The 22391-nt window shown below is 37.2% G+C and overlaps 1 protein-coding gene across 1 annotated transcript in view; it reads left to right on the plus strand.

The window, feature by feature from the left end:
• Positions 1 to 22391, plus strand: part of gna12a (guanine nucleotide binding protein (G protein) alpha 12a) — a 44070-nt gene that overhangs the window by 12879 nt on the left and 8800 nt on the right. Inside the window, exon 2 of the mRNA XM_079824321.1 lies at positions 606 to 821. Coding sequence (XP_079680447.1) covers positions 606 to 821 — 216 coding nt within the window. The remainder of the gene's footprint in view (positions 1 to 605; positions 822 to 22391) is intronic.

Here is a 22391-nt window from a genome sequence, read left to right on the forward strand (position 1 = left end):
GCCAAATCCAGGCACAAATGGTACCAGAGTAATTTAGTTACTTTGTGTAAAACAAATAGACTTTAAGCTTTCAAATGGTACCACATATGAGGTCAGAGCTCCTCCACAGACATTTAAAATTGAAAGTATATACATGATGATGTACAGGGTCCGCAGAGTTTTTAAAGCATCTTTGGTGTTTCCATGGTTTCTACAAAATCGGAAATCAAGTGCAACGCGGGTATGATGTCATTGATAGGCGACGCACGGACACGGTCCGTATCCTGGTTAAAATTGCTTATTTCTCTGGATTTAAACATTGTCGGAAACGTAGGGGATAATGTAAGAACACAAAGTCAACAAAATAACATTGTTCTAGTGGATTTTTGATATTTTTTAATCCAAAAATCTTGAAAACGGAGCGTGACAAGATTTGAGCATGTTTAAAGTGTGCTGTAGGTAACGTGAAGACATTGCTCCTATCTTTATTTTGTCTCCAGAAGAATTGCTACATCCAGCTGTTATAGAAGCTCAGCTTTAGAGAACACACCCTGCTGTTGTTATGCACCCTTGACATACAAACATGGCATTCATCTCTCTCTCCTTTTGTCTTTTTTTCCTCAAAGGGGATGCGGGTACTGGTGGATGCCCGAGACAAACTTGGCGTTACCTGGCAGAACTCAGAGAACGAGAAGCATGGCATGTTTGTGATGTCTTTCGAGAACAAAGCAGGCATGCCCGTCGAACCCTGCACCTTTCAGCTATACGTCCCCGCCCTGCAGGCACTCTGGAATGACAGTGGCATCCAGGAAGCCTACGGGCGACGGAGCGAGTTTCAGCTGGTGAGTGTAATCATAATACATTTCCTGACAACCTGTGCCATCTGGATACTCTTACTCTTCACAGGAAGAGTGTTCTATTAAAAAAACAACTGATTTATTTACCTGTGGTAAGCGGTGATAGTTCATGGGTAGCCTCCCATAGTGGAGCTTCAATCTGACAAACCTTCGAAATATAGTGGTATTATTTAGCTCGATTATTTGGGAGGAAATTATTTAGAAAACTTAAATAAATCTATTTTCAGACTGTTTACAGTGCTGTTCATTCAGTTTGACCATTTATTAAGCAAGTATGCATTAAATTGCTCAAAAAGTGACAGTAAAGCCATTTATAAATACACATTTTCCTTTTCAAATAAATGCTGTTCTTTTGAACTTTGTATTCATCAAAGCACGGAGATTTCTTTTCAAAACATAAAAAAATCTAACCAACCCCAAACTTTTGAACAGTGGTGTATATTCATATAATAATAAATCAATATGTTGTGTTAAATAATATACTTTTTTACTAGTATGTGTGTTCTCTGGTAAACAAAACCACAACCTCTACCATTTGATAGTCAGGAGGTTACGGGAAATACAGTAATATTTTAGTGTCATTTAGATGGAAATCGTTGGCCTAGCCATTAAAGCTAGACACTGGGAGACCTTAATTAAACCTGCTGAGTGCAGAAAAGCAGAGGAAGCTTGACTTATTTATGTGCATCTCATCTCAGCGTGTATGTTGCCCCAGGACTTTAATGAGTTCAGAAGCTGTGCACAGGAGTCTCTCAAACTTTAATCGCTCTGACTGCGCACTGGAGCGATGCCACTCACCTACATGTCTCTGTCACAGCACTTCTGGATCTTCATAAATGTTTAAACTTTGCTGAGAGTCCTGAAGATCTAGGTCAGTGGTGCAGGGATGGAGGACGGGATAGACAGTGGCAATGAGATGGTTTGACTTCTCACTGCTCAGAGAAATTAGGAGCATAAAGTGTCTGAAGCTTCTCCGATTATTTTGATGAAGTGGCTCCTGATCTTTTGCTGTGATCATACTAATTTCAAAGGCAGAGAACAGATGGCTGTAATCTGCTAAATAAGGTTCTGTCTTTGGCTCTGGTGTGTTGAGCTCATCTGTGGACAGAGCTCCGCCCCCCAAAACCCTGTGTTTCTTCTTTACAAGTGGGTTTACATCATCAGCCTTTGCTACTGTGATGAAACACAGATGGTCCTAATTAAGGACGTGCCCAAGACTATTTACTTATATTCTTTGGATAAAAATTTCGAACGTGTATAGTATTTATGAGGATCTATTTACAGAAATAAAATATAATGTACGTAACTATGTTTTCAGTGTATAAAGACCTTACATAATGTACCATTATGCTTTTATTGCCTTAGGATGAGCCATTTCTATCTACACACACACCGCGGCGGTCCCCTGAAATCGCCATTTTGCGCCGTCATGTTTCTACAGTAGCCCTAAACGGACAAACTTCTCTACAGAGCGCTAGTCACTGGCTGAATCCGAAATCGCCCCCCTATACCCTAAAATAGGGCACTATTTGAGGGGACAGCCATTTGTAGTGGTGTCCGAAACCATAGTGGACGTTATTGAGTGCACTCATTCTATCCCACAGTGCACCGCAATAACGAGTGTACAGCCGATGTACACTCAACAGCTCTTCGAATTCACTCACTCGTTTTCATTCACTCCTTCAAGTGGACTGTATTAGTGGACTAACATAGGGAATAGTGATTGAGGGTTTAGGGGGCGATTTCGCATTCATCCCTTCTCTGCTCTCTCCGACGACAAATTTTTGTTCTGTGTCGGCCACCGTAGCTTCTTTATGTGCTTCGAAAGGGAGGGGTGAGCAGTGGGTGATTGCTATTCACAACCTCACAGCTAGATGCCACTAAAATTCACACACTGCACCTTTAAGATATTCAGTATAATCCTCTTTGAAACTTTGAATAAGGCTTTGCTTTGATTAGTAGTGGAATGGATTTTTTTTATTGACCAAGTTTAATGTCAATATCTATAATGCTGATATACCCTATAATAAGATTTAATGATAGTAGATAATAGTTATGCAAAATGCTGCAATGAATTCAATATTAAATTCTTAAGCGAGAAAGCTGTCTTTATATTTTGGAACTGATGATGGCCAGAATGAAGATTTATGCTATAGTATGCTATTATGGATTAGATCAAAGTAATAATCAAAGTGATTATGAATAGAGTAAGATCAGGAAATTTAGGGAGAAGAACTACGAATCTTTTAACATTTAACCTTTTTAAGTGCTCTACTGTAATTTTAAAGCCTTTATTGCATATTATTGCCTTAATGAAACATGCGTCACGCATTTTATTGCAATAATATGCAATAATAGTCTGTGGAGTTTGACCCAGCTGTTTTTCCATTTCGGTCTGTGACATGAGTCTTTTGACCCTATAAGGGTTACACTGAACTGACCGTCTGGGCCAAAGGTTTGGTGCCCCTGCCTCCCTCAGTCTCTTTTGTTCTCTATATGCTGTGAAGGCCTGTTTGTTTGTGAGTCCATTCAGAATCCTGTGAGTGGGAGGACATTACAGGGCTCAGCCTGTCCGACTGAGTAACTCCTGTTCCCTATTGACCAGAGACCCAGCATTAACCCTGTCCTACAAGTCTTAGTTTCTACCCCAAACAAAAGTGCGCCTGTGAAAATGCTGCTCTTTTTTCCCCCTTTTCAGAAAGTCTCTTTTCTACCAGTCCTATTATGAAACATTTACAGAGTGGTTGTGTAGAGGACATGCTATTGAGAACGGAAAAATCTCTCTCTCTAGATCTCACAAACCATCTCCAAACAGGGTCCAAAATTCAGAGACCACACTGAATCTAATTGAATTAAGAAATATTTCAGTAAATTTCTGACTTTCAGTCAGATGTTAAAGGCACAATATGTAAGATTTTTGGATTAAAATATCCAAAAACCACTAGAACAATGTTATATATTTTGTTGACTTATGTTCTCACATTATCCCAAGTATTTCCAAGAATGTTTAAATCCAGAGAAATTGGATTTTATTTTAAATAAAATCTTTAACCAGGACATGGACTGTTTCCGTGCGTCACCTATCAATGACATTATACCTGCGTTACCCTCAATATCTATGGTAGAAGCCATGGAAACACCAAAGATGCTTTAGTATGTATGTTAACGTTTTTTGGATTTACCGCGAGTACCATGCCTAATATCGATCTAGCTTACTGCAGTGTGCAACAAGTGTCTCATAGTAGCCGCCGAGTGAACGCGCAGAGTAGCATTATAACATAACTTTCAACACGCTCAAATGTATCTAATATGATAAAACAGTGCCGCGTTACCACATATGAGCGGAAGAAGCAGAAGTGGTCATCTGCGGCATAATAAAAATCCAGCCGTCATCAAGCTACGCCTTTGTTTTGATTAAGCGACCTCTAGTGGCGAAGCATTACATATCGTGGCTTCACCTCAATGGAAGTTCCAGAAGCTCTTTGGTTCATCTGAAATCATACTGGAGAACTTGATCATCAGTTTTGACATACTTGTGGGGTTTGACATCTCTTTGTGTGGAACTTGGCCTGGATCTCGCCAGTCTCCACTCTGTTCCTTTGGCTCTTGGGAGGATTGTGATGGTGAAAGGGCGGCCCTTCAGCTCTCGGTTGTAGTCTATTAGAGGATCTCTTTAGGGAAAAGTATTGGCATTGACTATGAGAAACAAGCATAAGACTTTTTGTCTGAAATGCAACCCTAAATTAATGTCAGAATTCCGTATGACCATTGGATGTGATAAATGTTAAGGAATTGCATTGAGTTGGCTGAATGGATCTTGATAAATTTGTGTGATTTGAGTTTAATGGTTGAGTGATGTGATTTGTGCTTATATGTAATTTCCTTCTACTACCATTTATATGAGGAAAACTGGCTTCAATGTGTGTGAGACTAGCACATTAACATACAAAAACCCCCAAAGAAAATGGAATGGATCCATTGTCAGTAAGGCTGCCAAAATCCCAAGACTCGCCGTTAGCGGGAAGGCTGTTCTGGCCATACTGTGATTGGACACAAACATTGCTTTGCTTGAAGGCTGCGGAGAGTTCATGGACAGGAAGTCTGTATTGCTGCTTTGTTGAAGGCTGATGCTGCTGCCCCACCAAGAAACCACACTAGATCTCATGGCCCAGACCAGCAGATCTGTCTGAGCAATGCAGCTTCACAGCTGTTGAGTCAGAGCCATCATAAATTCCTTCCCGACAAACTCACCATAATCTTCACATTCACACAAAAAGGGTGGGGCGCTTGTATATCAAGTATAGTGTAGTAAAGTTGAGTAATCTTCATAAAACTTCTCGAATATTTGTATGATTTATAGGAAGGCTTAATTCATTCCAAATTAAGGTATTTGGTTTAAAACTGAAAATAAAAATTGAGTACTAGTATTGGCAGAGGCTCTGCATCCACAACTGGGTGATTCTCCCAAAGAGCATGCTTTTTATTTTGGATCGTGCTTCTTCTCAATACCAACAGAACAATAAGACATATTTTGCTTAAAGAAAATTGAGCTATTAAGACTACAACAAACTATACGATTTTTTCAATTATTAAAAAAAGTAATTTTCTTTTCTCTAGTGTCATGATTGTGAATATATTTCTTTTAATTGTGCCTCTCAATTTTAACTTTATATGCTTACAAAGTGACTTTATATCCCACAATATGATTTTAAAATCTTATTTAAATAAAGTTGCACTTGCAATATAAGGTTATATGAGATATATAGTATAAGTATACATAATACAAATACCTGACGCGTGATGCGCGGCGTGTGCTCTAGAAACACCTGTATTCTGCTTGCTTTCAATTCCTCTCTCACACACAGGGGCGGATTTAGTGATTTGGGAAATACAGGAATGGGGCCCTATACAATTGCACATTAACCTTGAGGTTCCTTTCACTGTTGTGATGATTGCTGCTGCACGACCTTGTCCCATAGTTGTCCAATTTTATTTTTATTTTTCATGTACATGTTATAAATAATTGCTTTCGTCATGTTGTAGATCCCTTGTTCACGTGTAAACGGGTTATAACAGTATTAGAGTAGGTTGGACACTAGGTGGTAATTTGTCGTAATTTTCACTGCACAATGCTGTGACTGTCTAATTCTAAACTTTAAAATACCCCCCTTCCACACACACCCACACACACACACAAATTAAACTGAAGGAAATTTATGACACACAAGAATTATTTCAACCAAAAATGAAGTGTGTAACTGTGCATGCGTCATCTACTCGAGTCCTTCACAGAAATGAGTGAGCGCCATTTAAAACGATAAACATATAATACGCACTGTTGCTCCGTATTCGATTATAACTGCAGATGCATGATATTTTCCGAGTCCTATGAAACCTGTTTTATTTTTTTTTCCAAATTCCGAAAAAAAAAAATTATGGTTATATTAGATTGTATTAATCGAAAAGCATGTCTAATTAATTTAAATCATGAAACTTGTTTAATTTAACAGCAATTTATTCAAAGCTTAACAAAAAAATATATTTATTTACTTTATGTATTTACATTTTTCTGGTAATCAAATTAAGGCATACAACATGTATCTTTTATTCCAATGAAAATTAAACAAATCCTTTAATTTTTGTACATTCAAAGTGCTACACAACCAATGCCTAGGTTACTGTTAAAATTATTACATTAAGACATACACTATACTGTCCAAACGTTTATTTTGACGGGTTGCCTTGAAGACCTTTTTCTGTGTGTATATGTTATGATGATAGTTTCTCTCAAATGAAACGGTACAATGCTCGTGAAGTGTAGGGCCCTATGATTTCCGCGATGCAGAAAACACGGACGGAATCGCAGAATCGCAGTAAAAAAAAATTGAATTTACTGTTTACCACAGAATGTCACGGAATTTGTCAAATTTTGGATGAATAAATCCAATGCAAGTCAGCACACTTAAGTCAAATTGCGATATGGACTAGTGTATGTGAATATTAAATGGCAAAAATACTATTTATATGTGTGAATGAATTGTGCAGGCGATCGCGCATGCTTCAGTAGTAAACGAAACCAGGCATCTGCGCCATTCATTCGGTGACATTCCGTTTTTATGAATGGATTCCGTGATCCTGTACGGGTTTTCTGAATCGCGGAAATCATAGGGCCCTACACTTTCTTCGAGATGCACGTTCAACGCGGACGCGCAGGCGGTTTTCGCGGTAATGAACACCAAAGCAACCTTTTGTGCTTCTGCGCTGAACGTGTATCTCGTAAATAAAAAGCATTTTAGGGGGCCCTTGGCTTTCGGGGGCCCCAGGTTCAGAAAGGTTGAAGCGAATTACAAGGACATTCGTGGGCTTCATTGCACAGGATGCGCTGGGAGAAAAGCGCGCTTTGCTTGATGTTACACTTACGCTTGCGGTATTTTCCTTACAAATGCTCTACGAAGGCATTATTTATGTTGTTTGGAATGCAGTGGGCTTAGATATTAAAATTATGAAACTGTTCAAATGTTCACGTGTGCTTTGTGGAGAGTGCTCGCAATTGTTTTAATCATTTTTTTAAAATGTTTAATTCTTTTTAAAAGTGCTTATAATTATATATGTAATTAAATGAGTAAAAAAAAGTCGGTAAACAACTTGTTTAATAAGAAAAAAAGTAGATTAAGATTTGTTTTGGAAGTGGATCGCGAATCCCAGAATCGGAATCAGATCGGATCGTGAGGTGCCTAAAGATTCCCACCCCTATATTACGTCACATTACTTTTTTGTTTAAACTTTTACAGGCTTCCATAGAAATGTAACCTGGATATGTTCTTGCCATGGTATGATCATCTTATTGTCTATTGTTGTATTTTTTCACCCTCAGGATATGAAATAGACGTATGAAGTAGTTTTGCCCTGTGATGGTCATGCATTTTGTAGCACATATATGAGAGCTTTGTCAGAGGACTATTTTTCTTAAATGTCAGTTCCTTAAGCGAAAGCTCAGTCATATTTCATCCGTGAAAAGCCACCTCAGCCACGAAGGGAAGCTCGCTGGGATTTTGCCAGTGAGAGAATCTGCAGGAGTAATGATGCCTCTTTGTGCAAGAAAGGGAGGACTGTGTCGTTTGCACACAGAACCATCCCAGAGAACAGTGGGGCTTGTCCTGCGAGCTTCAGCACACATAACCACACACAACATCGTTATATATCATTCCATTAGTGAGCTTGTTATCTCATGTACGCAAAGAGCAGAAATGAAGACATTTTTCACGTTTCACACACCCGCCCCACCAGTTCGTGACCCATGAAAGATACCCCCGCCGCTGCCCAAGAGCTGGGCGGCATTCAACATTCCTCAGGGAGATTGATGTTGCTGGGATGTGTCTTAAATTCCTCACGGCTGAAAATAAGATGGGTGCTGGTAAGCTTCCTGTTACCCCAGTTTTTCTGTAAGAGATGTTTTAATGAGATTCCTGGCAGCAGATCGAGCAACCATGCTGTGCGTATAGTTTCCCAGAAACAACAATTTTAAGGATGATCTTTAATAGTTTACGATGCCTCCTGGAGGTCTCACCAGACCTGGGCCTGCCTCGCTCTATTTTTCTGTTTCCACTCTGTAAATGTGGAGACCATTTGAATTGTTTGATGGTCTTAGAGGGCCAATCCAAAATATATAAAGTGAATCCATACAGAGGAAGGGCGTATTTGTTTACTAAGCGGGCTAGGAGCGATGGCTTATAGCAGAACATAAGCCGTCCTCAGAAGAGCTGGAGATAAGCAGAACAGCTCACATTCCTGAGCAGCTGCAGCGTAGATCTCCAGAGACTAGTCCAACTCCCCAATAACACACTCGGCACAACACAAACTCCGTGACAAAAAGCATAACTAGAAGCCAATGCATGGCTATTTGTGTCAAATCTAGTACTAGTACTCATATATGTTTATTTGGTTATCTGCAGATCTGTTAAAGGAATGGTTCACTTATAATGACAAATTCACAAGTTCACACTTACAAATAAGTCGGATAGATTAAGTCGGTAAACGTATTTGGCGTTCTGTCCGGGGAGAGGGCTCTGAGCTTGGTGATTGGCCCAAATGCCAATTAGTGCCCCTTAGGGGTGGTGGAGGGATTCTGAAGTCTGTAGAGAATCCTCAGGTGAGTTTGACTGTGATTTATATATGGCTTGCCTTCGTGCTGATTGGGTAGATATGTTGATTACTGATTGTAGACAGCTGGTGACACTTGAGTAGCTTATTTTGATGTGTTCCTCCCGAACTACGTTAATAAAATTAACTCACCCGCGTATCGTTCCTAACCCATTTTGATTTCCATTTTGAAACCCATTTTTTTTCTGTGGATAGCTAAAAGAGTATCTTACAGTATTTAAGCATCGTGATGTGCTTGTTTGAAAATAATGTTATGCTCAACTTCTCCTTGTGCGCTCATGTAAGCCAAGAAAGATGCATCAGTTGTGTGGAAGTTACAGCTTAGCTTAATCAACTTACATACTACGAAATATTTTGCACTATTAGACTTAGTTAAAACGTAACTCTGATGTATAAACTAAATATGATTACTGTATTGTATTTCAGTGGAAACATTTTTACCGTTATTTAGCTTAGGCAAATCAACCTTAACAAGATCAAATGAAATTCTCTTTTCCAACACAACTTCTGATTCAATTTCTTATTTGAAGGATGCTATTGTATCATCGAACGTCATATTGTGCGACTATGTTTGCAAGATTTTTTTTTTTTTTTTACAAAATGCATTTTTAGTACTTTCAAATTGAATTTATTAACTTATGACAGCAATTGAAATGTTGGTAACACTTTACAATAAGGTTCATTAGTTAACTGCATTAGTTAACATGAACTAATAATAAACTGCAATTATAAAGCATTTATTAATCTTTGTTAATGTTAATTTCAACATTTACTAATACTTTATTAAAATCTTGTTAACGTTAGTTAATGCAATGTGAACTAACATGAGCAGCTGAATTTTTATTAATGTTAACAAAGATGAACAAATACAGTAACAAATGTATTGCTCGTGGTTAGTTCATGTTAGTTAATACATTAACTAATGTTAACTAATGAAACCTTATTGTAAAAACATAATACATTTAAACAAATTTGCCCATTTGGATATAATTGACAATTAAATTATTTAATTTTGTAGAAATGTATTTATTTATTTATTTTTTTCTTTGCTTCCTATGGCGGCAATATTCTATGGAAGCTTGTTTCCCCACAGAAATAAAACATTTTAAAGATAATTGCGTTCTTTTATCTCACAGTTGCGGGTTTAAATCTTGCAATTCTGACTTTTTTTCTCAGAATTTTTTTTGTCAGATTTGCAAGATATAAACTCGCAATTGTGAGACATAAAGTCAGAATTGTGAGATCTAAACTTAATATATTAAGAGTTTTTTTCTACAATTCTGACTTTTTCTCGCAATTGAGACTTTATATCATGCAATTTTGAAATAAAAAAATCAGAATTGCAAGATGTAAACTCGCAATTGCGAGAAAACAAGTCAGAATGATGAGATAAAAAGTCGCAATTACCTTTTTTATTTTTTTATTCTGTGGTGGAAACAAGCTTCCATAATATAATCTGTTAAACTGCTTTGCAACAATATGTATACTTACTTTTTAAGAATGAAAGCAATAAAAATGGATTGTACATCTTTCTTTTCAAGTCTGCCACTCAGGAAAAAAATGTTTGTTAGTGCCATCGAGTTGTAGTTTTATGTAACAACTGCGGCTCTAGACCAAAAACGCAAATCTTACTGGTTGACCAGTTTTATCTGCAGTGCAATAGAAAAGAAATTAGAACACCTCTCCATAAAAATGAAAAAAAAAAAATTAGGGCTGTCAAAAGATTAATCGCAAGTTTGTGTTTACATAATATATGTGTGTGTACTCTGTTAATTATTATTTATATATAAATACACACACATTCATGTATATATTTAAGAAATATTTGCATGTATATACTGTATATACATTTATATAATAATAATTAACAGAGTACACACACATATATTATGTAAACACAAACTTTTATTTTGGATGCGATTAATCGCGATGAATCTTTTGACAGCCCTAAAAAAAATCCATTGCATTGATGGCATGTATATGTTCATGTCGGCCTGAACAGACATTAACGGCTGTTTATTCAAAGTAAAATGTTTATCGCACCGAATTTGTTTTTTGCACCAAGCATTCGTCTTGGTATGAACAAGCCTTAATAGTGAGTATAAAAAAGTTCATTGTCAGCATTATACAAAAAAATATGTTTGGAACGACCATTCAACTGAGTAAATGATGACAGAATTTTTATTTACCATTCCTTTAAATCCTTTTGAATCAGTGTAGTTGTATGTTTCATATAGATCTCATTGTGGATATCTTCCATTTTTGTCTTGCGACATCTTATATCTTATATCTTGCTTGGATCTGCACCTCCCTAGACTTTGCGCTTTTGTCAATCTGGCTTCTCCCTCCAGCGGATGTGGCTGCGATTACGGCTGAGCGTTTGTGGCCGCTGGAGCAGAGTATGCTTAGTCAATAGTTGCCTGGTTTTTACACACTCTGTAATTAAAGCAAATCCGCATAAGAGTGTATGCAATAAGCAATACTATTAGTACTGAGCTGTGAGAGAACTTTTCTCACTGAGTCCCACCACTCCTTTGGCTGTGGCCAGGGTAAATAATGCCTTATTGTTGTTCAGTCGACTCCCGGTCAACTGGTAACACTCTCCACCCCGGAACACAGCCAGACTTATTCACATAGCTGGGATATAGACACTGTACTGGGACATTCATCGCAGGGTCCAGTTCGAAATAAATGGAGGAAACCCAGACACAATGTCATTCATGGTTCAGAGAGGGTTACGGTTAATTACTGAAGTTAATCGGTAGTGGCAAGATTGATGAAGGCATACTGACCAGATGTTTTGTGGGTTTTGGCCGAGATATTTGCAGAGATCTCTTCCAGAAAACATTTTAATAATTCCTCAGTTTTTTTTATTTATTTACAGAGAGCTAGAAAAAATCACACAATGAGGCAGATGTAGACATTAGATAAATAGCTTTGCTACTAAATGGCTTCATGACATTATTACTACTTTCGAACCTCAATTGTTCATGTTCATCTACTGAATTGTTTCACATAGCTAATCTATAAAAATAGATTTTAAGCAATTATAATACTTCCTCCGTTTAGGGCATCCGGAAATGAGATGAAAATAGACATGTATATTTCACTATATTTGGATATCTGTTATGTAACACTTTTCCAAACACATATTGTATTTTTGGGGGAAATGCTTTTGATGCTAATCTTTGATGCATCTCACTTTTGTTCCTCGGAGACGAACAGAATAGTTTTAGAATTTCCTGCAGGTTATTGTTTTACTTACAAACGAAATGTGTGGGTAATATTTCACCCTCAAATCATAAAGGAAATTAATGCAATTTTTTGCATTGTTACAATGTAAAAATTCTCATTCTATTACTGCAATAGTTTTCTAAAATAAAGCTCTTTGCTAGCGCGTTATTCTGCTCAAAGAAACGCATTCTATATGAGATTGATCACATATATACAAAATAAACAATATTACAAATTACATATGCACAAAATGACACAAATGTACAGACGTGCTATTCAGAATGCATGACTCTTCCTGGAGCAACACGATGAAACAGCCAACTAAACAAAAATAATTCACAATATTTTATTACAATATTGATCTCTGTTAACGTTATGTAATATGACAGTCCCAGTCATAGCCATTATTAGTTGTGCATTGCTGTCTTAACCAAATGCATCCTATATGACATAAATCAGATACAAAACAAACACAATTACAACTTGCATTTGCACAAAACAAAAGGCTGCGAATGGACATGCACACTTATAGTCATGATGAAGGTGTAACTCCAGCTGTAAAATGGTCCCAAGCATAACTCCAGCACGCTTACTTCATTTTTCCTCCCGTGTTTCGCGGTTGAGCAGCACGCAAGGCCGCAAGCGCATGACCCTGCTTAATCGATGATCGAAAAGTTTTATGGATTAAATGTCTTATCAACAATTAATCGATCATCGATTAATCGTTAACATCCCTAATAGGAACCCCTTTTGGGGAGGACTAAATTAGCCCCTACTTCAGAGTAGAATCTAACCCAGCACAGTAGGAACTACCAGTGATGTAAGTGTACATTTATTGGCCGAACGCATGCCGTACGAAACACCAACACGCACCATTTTTAAAAAGCCAAGTAAACAGGCTTTTTTGTTTTTACTGTAATACGGTATGGGGCGCTTCTGAAAGAGTACAGAATCTCCTGATCAAAACACAGGCGAAGAAGAAGCAGAAACAAGCGATATCATAAGTAAGCAGATGCATATGTAAAATAATGTGATCATCAATATTAAACAGCATATAAATCAAAACAGCCTTATGTTACCGAATAAAATTTTGACCCAGAACGAGCTATAGGAGTGTGAAGCTTTGGGGATGTTGATGGACTCGATCTACTGTCTCAATGTTGTGTTCATGGTTCTGAATCCGATCCAGACGTAGGCTGAATCTAAAAGCACCCCCTAAACCCTCAAATAGGGCATTATTTGAAGGGACAGCCATTAGTAGTGGTGTCCAAAACCATAGTGGACGTTATTGAGGGCACTCGTTGTATCGCACATTTTACCGCAACAACGAGTTCACTCACTTGTTTTCAATCACTCCTTCAAGTGAACTGTATTAGTGGGCTAACGTAGGGAATAGTGATTGAGGGTTTAGGTTTCGGGTTCAGCCATAGTCTTTGACAAAACCGCAAATTTCTTAGCTTTTTGCAAAAATGTTTGCTTTTTTTAATGAAACTTACCCACATTCAAGTGTTGATAAAAAAAAAGAATATATTAAGATAGAATAAATATTTTGATATATTGCATGTTCAGATATTCATACAAAATATTCTGGGGGCCATGAAAGTTTTGTGAAAATTATAAAAAAATGCTGACGGTGGCTGGCAAAATACAAAAAATAAAAAATCTGGCGGGGAAAGAGTTAAAAATAAGAAATACAGAGACACAAACAGTTCATTTTTGTCAAAAAATATAATTGATAGACCTTGACCTGCAATCCAACATCTCAAACAGCACTAAACTCAATGTTCTCCGATTCCTATCATTCCTACATCCCCTTTCTTCCGTCTTTTCTGTCCGTCATGTCCTCGCTAACATCCCTATAACCCCTCATTTCTCAGGAGGCATAATGGAAGTGACAGGGCAGAAAGGCTTTTGACTCTGAGAGGTGTCACTAGTGCATTCAGCCATATTTCTTCGACTGCCCTGTCATCTGTCATGTGCTATCTGTAGACAGACTGTCAGGAGCGATAAATGCGGGCTCATTTTGGCCTGCTCCTCCAGTGTCCTATCTGTCTGTCTGCCCTATCTAAGCCATTATAGTACAGCTTAGTCAAAGTACTCCACGGGCATTGCTGAGATTTGATATGACCATGACAAACACTTCCATTGCCTTGACATTCCTAGGCTGGAGATTATACGCCTAAGTGGCCTATCAAGGTTGTTTCACTCCTCATAATGGAAACAAAAGGTTTGTGCATTTGTTTTCGGTCTAAACGCCCATTCATAACAAGTTTAAAATATCATGTGATAAATCCTTAAAAAAAAAAAAAAGGATTTTTTTTATTATTATTGAGAGATCTTATTTACCTTTAATCAAACGCTCAGTCAATGTTTGTCCTTACATTTTTTCAGGCACCCAAAAAATGTAAACGGGGTGATAACAAAAAATTGCATATATATTAGGGCTGTCAAAAGATTAATCACGATTAATCGCATCCAAAATAAAAGTTTGTGTTTACATAATATATTTGTGTGTACTCTGTTAATTATTATTTATATATAAATACACACACATTCATGTATATATTTAAGAAATATTTGCATGTATATACTGTATATACATTTATATAATCTATAATATATATAAATATAAATGTTTTATATATAAAAAAATTATATTTTTTTCTTAAATATATACATGCTTGTGTGTGTATTTATATATACATAATAATTAACAGAGTACACACACATATATTATGTAAACGCAAACTTTTATTTTGGATGTGATTAATCGCGATTAATCTTTTGACAGCCCTAATTATATGAGAATGATATATATATATATATATATATATATATATATATATATATATATATATATATATATATATATATATATATATATATATATATATATATATATATATATATATATATATAAGAATGATTTCTGAAGGATCATGTGACACTGAAGACTGGAGTAATGATGCTGAAAATTCAACTTCGCCATCACAGGAATAAATTAATTTTTTTTAAATGGATTAATAGAAATCAGATTGAACTGATACAATATTACTATTTTACTCAGTTTTTTTTTTTTATATATATGAAATAAATGCGGCCTTAGTGAGAACATTCAACCAAACATTAAAAAACCGTACCAACCCCAAACATTTGAACTGTAGTGTGCATTATACATACATACAGTATATGTTATACAAAGTGCACTAACTTTAAATTCCAAGATTACAATTGCTCTCTGAATGGTCCTCTGGGAATGATGGTCTCAGAGTGTCATTGAACAGTTTTATATTACTCCTATATATGTTCAATAAAACTCAGGACACAATTTAATACCACTTTCATGCCCATGACAAAAGTGTGTGGATTATCAATAGATAATAATCTTTGAGCCCCTGTGAAACAGATGGCGAGTGGGCTGTTCTTATTAAAAACAGACTCAAGGGGAGCACCGTACTGGAAGAGGAAAAACTGACTTTACATGCAGCAGTGTCCTTGGCTGTTTGGCTGTTGTTGAAAACATCATACACCCACACTGTTTTTCTTGACTATTTTTTTTTATCTCCCACACTGTTTTTATTCCACCCGTCAGTGGTTTGTTTCCAGGCCTGTCTAGGGTCAGTCTCCCTGAGGGGCAGCCATTAGGCGAATGGATAAGATAGGAGCTGAACTGATTGAGGTGAGACACAGGAGAGAAAAGTGGGAAGTACCCACAGAGCCATAGAGTGCCGTAGGAGGAACAAACACAGCGGCTCGGCTCTTAGTCTCACGCTTTTTACACAGTCTCACATTACAGAGGACTTGACAGACTGTGTCTGCTGCTGAGGTCACAACCACAGTTCGCTTAAATTGAGCTGAGGAAATGATGACGCTAGAGCGGCAGCTACTCACAGATCAAATCAATACAAGTCCATAATTAATATCCATCAACAATTTCTCTGTTGGTTAGTTGGATGTGTGAGACCTGTCCCCATTGATGTTTTTTTCTCCAGTGCATAACTTACATTTTACAATACATATGAGAATCATTTATAATATTATCTGTAAATGTTGTAAATTAGAAGTCATTATCTGAGAAGCACAGTACAATAATTTTGTCATTTTGATTAAATATTGGTTGTTTTTAGGGCTGAACGATATATCGTTATCGTATCTATTTCTAGATATGAACTTTCAAGATATTACTATCGAAAAAAGCAACGATATAGACGATATAGATTTCCCCTCTCCGCGCTCGCCCTGCATACAACTCTGGCAGTCACAACAAACATCAGTTTTACGAGTGCCCTTGAATGCACCGCTAAAGCCAGCGCGCACACACTACCAGGGACGTGGGAACTATATTGTGAGAGGGGGCGCGTTTCCATGGTGACGCGTCATTGCTTGTCACGTGACACACCGCAGCAGCAACAGCGCTGAATGAATGATGTGCTTTTATGTCATTTTTTCCTTTTTTATTCAGAATATTCACAAATGTGTTAGCTATGGCATGAAATATCTGATATTCCGATTGTCAAATACATGCAAGTGGAAGTATATTGTTGTTTAAACACCTTTATAACGATCGCGTTAGTTGAGCTGTATGCGCGATGGGCGCTGCCGTGTTAGTTTGTGCCGCAGACGCAGTTCAGAGAATCGGATCTGTTGGATTTACAACCTCTATGTTTACAACACGTGAATTCATCCACTTCTCCCGAAATTCAGAAATTCCTGGTGAACTGGGAATAGAATAGAGTAAACATTGAAGTTACTTACACAATGTGTATCTGATATGAATAAAACGTGTCGAATTATAATGAAAAGGATTATTATTACCTCTTCCATAGACATCAGTGTGTATTTTACAAACTCTAAATGTATTGTTTTTTTAGTACTTATGTGAATTTATATGTTTGAAACCTAAAATAAACAGTATGTGGTTGAAAACACTGAAAAATTGTGATATATGACAGCTCTGAGTGCGCCTGTCTCTGGTTAAATTCAACATTTGAATTTAGCAGTTGATCATGTGATGCACTTAATCATACGCTCCAGGGACCAGCCTAGACTGATCACACCTGTGTGATCGTACGTGCGAAAGGCTTAAAAACAATACATTTTCTGACACAAATTTTTGAAATGTAGGCTTAAATCAAACACATTTTAATTCAGATTCTGGTTTTCACCGAACACGTAGTAATATCGTATTGGATCGATATCGAGATATCTGGCATGAAAATCGAGATATTAAATTTTGTCCATATCGTTCAGCCCTAGTTGTTTTACATTAAATGTAATGTTTAAGATAAACTCCCAGTATGTATAATCATAAAATCATATAATTATATTTTTCATTAACTGTAGTGGCATTAAAGTAAAGATTTTCAGGCATTTACAGTATAAGCACAAGACATGTCAGTAAATCACTGCTATTTTTGTATGTCTGTGATTTATATTGTAATGTTTTAGGGTGTACTGACACTAAGCATGTTTGGGCCCAAAGTCTGGTTCGTTTGACTAGTGTGATCGCTCCATACCATGCCCAGGCGCGGTTCACTGAACCGTCCCTGGCCCGCTTGGAAGAGTTGCGAGCATGGTTAGTTTTGGATCAGGCGCGGAACGCATGTAGTGTGATAGCTAACCACGCTGGAGCATGGAACAGCTACTACTTTTGAGAGCAAACATCATCTACTTGGACAGTACACTTTCCAGTTAATTTAATTATATCACGTTGACTATCGCGCCAGGGCACGTTACAAGGCAACTGTGCCTAATGCGAGTACATCCTCAAAGGACAATAACAGTATGTAGAATACCCAGTGATTTGCACATTACTTTGCGGACAACATTGAGTAGGATAACATGGAATAACTTGCTTTTTCTGTATTATAATGGAAATAAAATCTTTTTTTTTTAATCAAAACTTTAATTGGCAGATTAATCAATAGTTTTTAGTTGTGGCCCTAGCTTACACCACATTATCTTGTGGGTCAACAGGACAGGTGTCTCCTTTTCTTCTATTATTGCTTTGAAACAGAGCAATGCATTAGATCGATGGGGTGTACAGATCTTTCTGCTTGGAAGTGACATTTCTGTCATCGTCTTTTTCAGAAGTAGTCGCCATCCACTGCTACTAATGTGAGTTGACAGAAAGATTTCTCAGGTAGTCTGCCCATGTGTTTGACATTTTGTCCGTTTTCTGTATTGAGCGAGCAGCAATGTGTCACTACTATAAAGATATATATATATTAGATGGGGCTCTGGAGGGTACGGAGCACCTTCAGACACATATGGACTCATATATCAGTTGTTCCACTGAACTTAATCCAGTGTGTGCACCTAAAGCCAATTTTAACTAAAACATTACATTATATATATTTTTATGTTTAGAGTACTGTCAATCATGATTAATTGCATATGTTTTATTGTGGTTAAAGGGTTAGTTCACCCAAAAATGAAAATTATGTCATTAATTACTCACCCTCATGTCGTTCGACACCCGTCAGACCTCCGTTCATATTCGGAACACAAATGAAGATATTTTAGTTGAAAGCTGATGGCTGAGAAAGGCTTCAGATAGGCCTCCATTGGCATTCAGTACATTTACACTCCCAAGACCCATAAAAGGCACTTAAAATGTCGAAACAATAGTTTTTGTGCGCAAAAAAAAATCAAAATAACACCTTTATCCAACTTGTTATTGTCTTCCGTGTGTGCCTCCACGACGCATGCGCGAGAATATGACGTAGCGCCAGCGTTCGGGAATCCATGAAATGCACACTTTAGCCCGATTTTGAGAACTACGCCGAGACCTAAAGCACGATCAATGTAGAATTCAACAGCTTAGATACACGCGTCTTCCTCTGATTGTAAACAAATCGCTTCTGGGTCATGTGTCCGAACGCCGGATCTACGTCATATTCTCGCACATGCGTCGTGGAGGCACACATGGAAGACAAGAACAAGTTGGATAAAGGTGTTGTTTTGATTTTTTTATGCGCACAAAAACTATTGTCATCGCATCGTAAAATTATTGTAGAGCCACTGTGGTGAGATGGACTTTGTAACAACGTTTTAAGTGCCTTTTATGCGTCTTGGGAGTGTAAATGTACTGAATGCCAATGGAGGCCTACCTGAAGCCTTTCTCAGCTATCAGCTTTCAACAAAAATATCTTCATTTGTGTTCCGAATATGAACGGAGGTCTTACGGGTGACGAACGACATGAGGGTGAGTAATTAATGACAGAATTTTCATTTTTGGGTGAACTAACCCTTTAAAATACACTACAGTTCAAAAGATTTGGTACTGTATCAAAAATACAGTAAAAACTGATATTGTGAAATATTATTACAATTTAAAACAACTATTACATTTTAAAATGCTGAATTTTCAGCATCATTACTCCAGTCTTGAGTGTCACATGATCCTTCAGAAATCATTCTATGATGATTTGGTGCTCAAGAAATATTTCTTATTATTATCACTGTTAAAAACAGTTAATATTTTGTGGAAACTGTGATACATTTTGTTTCAGTATTCTCTGATGAAAAGAAAGCATTTATTTGAAATAGTAATCTTTTGTGTCTTATTATACTGTCGGTTTTGATCAATTTAAAGCGACACTGTGTGATATTTTCCCCCCTCTAGCGTTGAAAATGTATATGACCATCCAGTGAATATTAGTTTCTGTTCCTCTCAATTCCTCTCGGTGGCCGATTTAGTCCAAGATTAACATGGCTTCCAGTTCGACCTCGTCCACATTCGACACGGTGAAAGGTGAAGCTTGAATTTACGGGTATGTCCCTTTTTGGCTGATGTACTTTCAAGATGGAGGGGCAACATGGCGACCCGCATTCGAACCCCTCACCCGTATGTATTTTTAATGGCATATTATAAACTTACGAGAATACTTTATTACTTGAAAGAAGTAAATATACATTAATGAGCACATATATTTTTGAAATAACTAAGTGTTTTTTTTAGCTATGAATAAACTAAAAAAGTTACACAGTGTAGCTTTAATGTATCCTTGTTGAACCCTAAAGTCATTCATTTCTTATGAACCCTGAACTTTTGAACGGTAGTGTGCGTATATAATCAGCGTTAAGGTACACAACTCTAGTCTTTTGTGTCTAGGCACACAGCTCATGTTATTGTTAACATGCCTCTGGCATAATGCACGTCTTCGAATTGTTTTCAAAGTTCCCTGACACTCCTCCATTTTCCTTCTTCTGGTCTCCTCCAAACTCAAAAATCATAATACGAATCTAACCGCAAAGATTAAAGGCAAGGTGTACGGTTACAGCTAGATCAACAGTGTGGGAGCAGCCCGAGGTTCTGTGAAGTTCTGGAGGTGAAGGAGCTCCATGTGGGGGATTAATACGAGTTCTCTTCTCGCATCCAAACCAAACAGGCAATCCCACTCCAAGGACCGGGAAATCAAACTCTGTTTGTTTTGCGTGAGGATTATTTACATAGTCTGATATTTACGGAGGCGAGGGCAGACATCGTCACTACAGAAGAGGGTTGCTTTTCTCACTGAAATGAACAGAAATGAATTTGGAAGTTTTGCTTAATATCTGCTAACACTTTATTTTGATGCTCCCCAACAAACATCCTACTGACTATAAGTTACTTTGCAACTACATGTCAACTTATTCTACTAACCCGAACCTATCCTAACCTAACAGTCTACTAGCACTCTAATGCGAGTTAGTTGACATGTAGTTGCTTGCAATGTTACTTATAGTTCTATCTGAAGTGGACCATCAAAATAAGGTGTAACCAGGGCCTAAAACTAACATTTTGCCACACCTGCCAATTGCCAAAAACAGGCAGTTATGACACCAACATTTTAGATACTAGTGAAAATTCACAATCCTCTATTCTAATTTCGATACCACAGCTAAAAATACTAGCTTAACCAATATAAATGTAATAGCCTACATTTTTAAAGACAAGTAAACAATCAGAAATAAAAACAATAGCACAAATAAATACAATATAACAAATACTTTGGTAACGCTTTACAATACGTGTGCACTAATATGCATTAATTCATGCTTAACTAATGCACATATAATCACAAGTTAATGTGTGACTTATGAAGAACTAACCCATTTGTTAATGATTTCTGCATCAGCAACTAATGAAAATTCTATATGATTAATACATTTAATAATATATGAATTGCTATTAATTAAATGTGTCATCATGTATAAATTCCCTAATAACATTATATTAACTAATAATGTAAATTTATACATTAATTGCCACAATGATCAAAGCTATGTACTTCACCTTCCAGTTTTCTGCATTAATGAATCATTAGCTAATGATTTACAAAGGTATCATTATGTTCTGACTTTACTTGTTGAGGCACATGACTATTAACAAATTGTTAAATAATATGTCATTGTGGTTATGGGTTTTGAATGAATTTTGAATTAGTTAACAGTCATGTGCCTCCACAAGTAGCAGGATAATTAGGATGCTGTCACTTTAAGACCAAATGCACGCTGTGTTTGCATTCACTTGAGACATAACGACCATGTTTACTATGATACTCGCCGAGATGATACTCGCGACGGGAGAATTTGTCCATTCAAGTGCAAGAAGACATGAAAGAGAGCTCAATTTTTACGCATGGTTGCTGCTTTCTGGGTGCGCGCTTCGGATGTTTAAACTTCCCACACAGTGTGATGATGCAGCACTAGGTGCGTTTACATGGAGCACTGTAATCGGTTTAAAAGTCCAATCCGAATGAAAGTGCTCCATATAAACACCTCAATCGGAATAAAAATGGCCAAACCGAATGAAATTGGAATCGGTTTGAGAGGGGTGGGATAAACCTTTTCATGAACCGATCAAACGAAAAATTCCACCATGTAAACGATCTGATCCGATTACTTTGAGTGCACGTCTTTCTGTGACGTGATATATATAGTGCGCGTGCCACCACAACTGAAGAGCGCGCGCCGCGCTCACACCAGACTAGTGTTGACAAGAGAGGAAAGTAAATTTTTCTGAGGTATTAAACTTTTTATTTCGTAACATGTTATGAACATGATGTTGGAATAATGACACAAACATAGCCTGGCTACACCATCTCATCTTGACAGCGTTTGTCCTAGGCTTCACTGCGCCTGACAGAAGAATATATTTTTCTGAGGTAATCCTTA

Source organism: Gobio gobio (genome assembly GCF_949357685.1).
Source record: "Gobio gobio genome assembly, chromosome: 1".
In the NCBI taxonomy this organism is placed as follows: Eukaryota; Metazoa; Chordata; class Actinopteri; order Cypriniformes; family Gobionidae; genus Gobio; species Gobio gobio.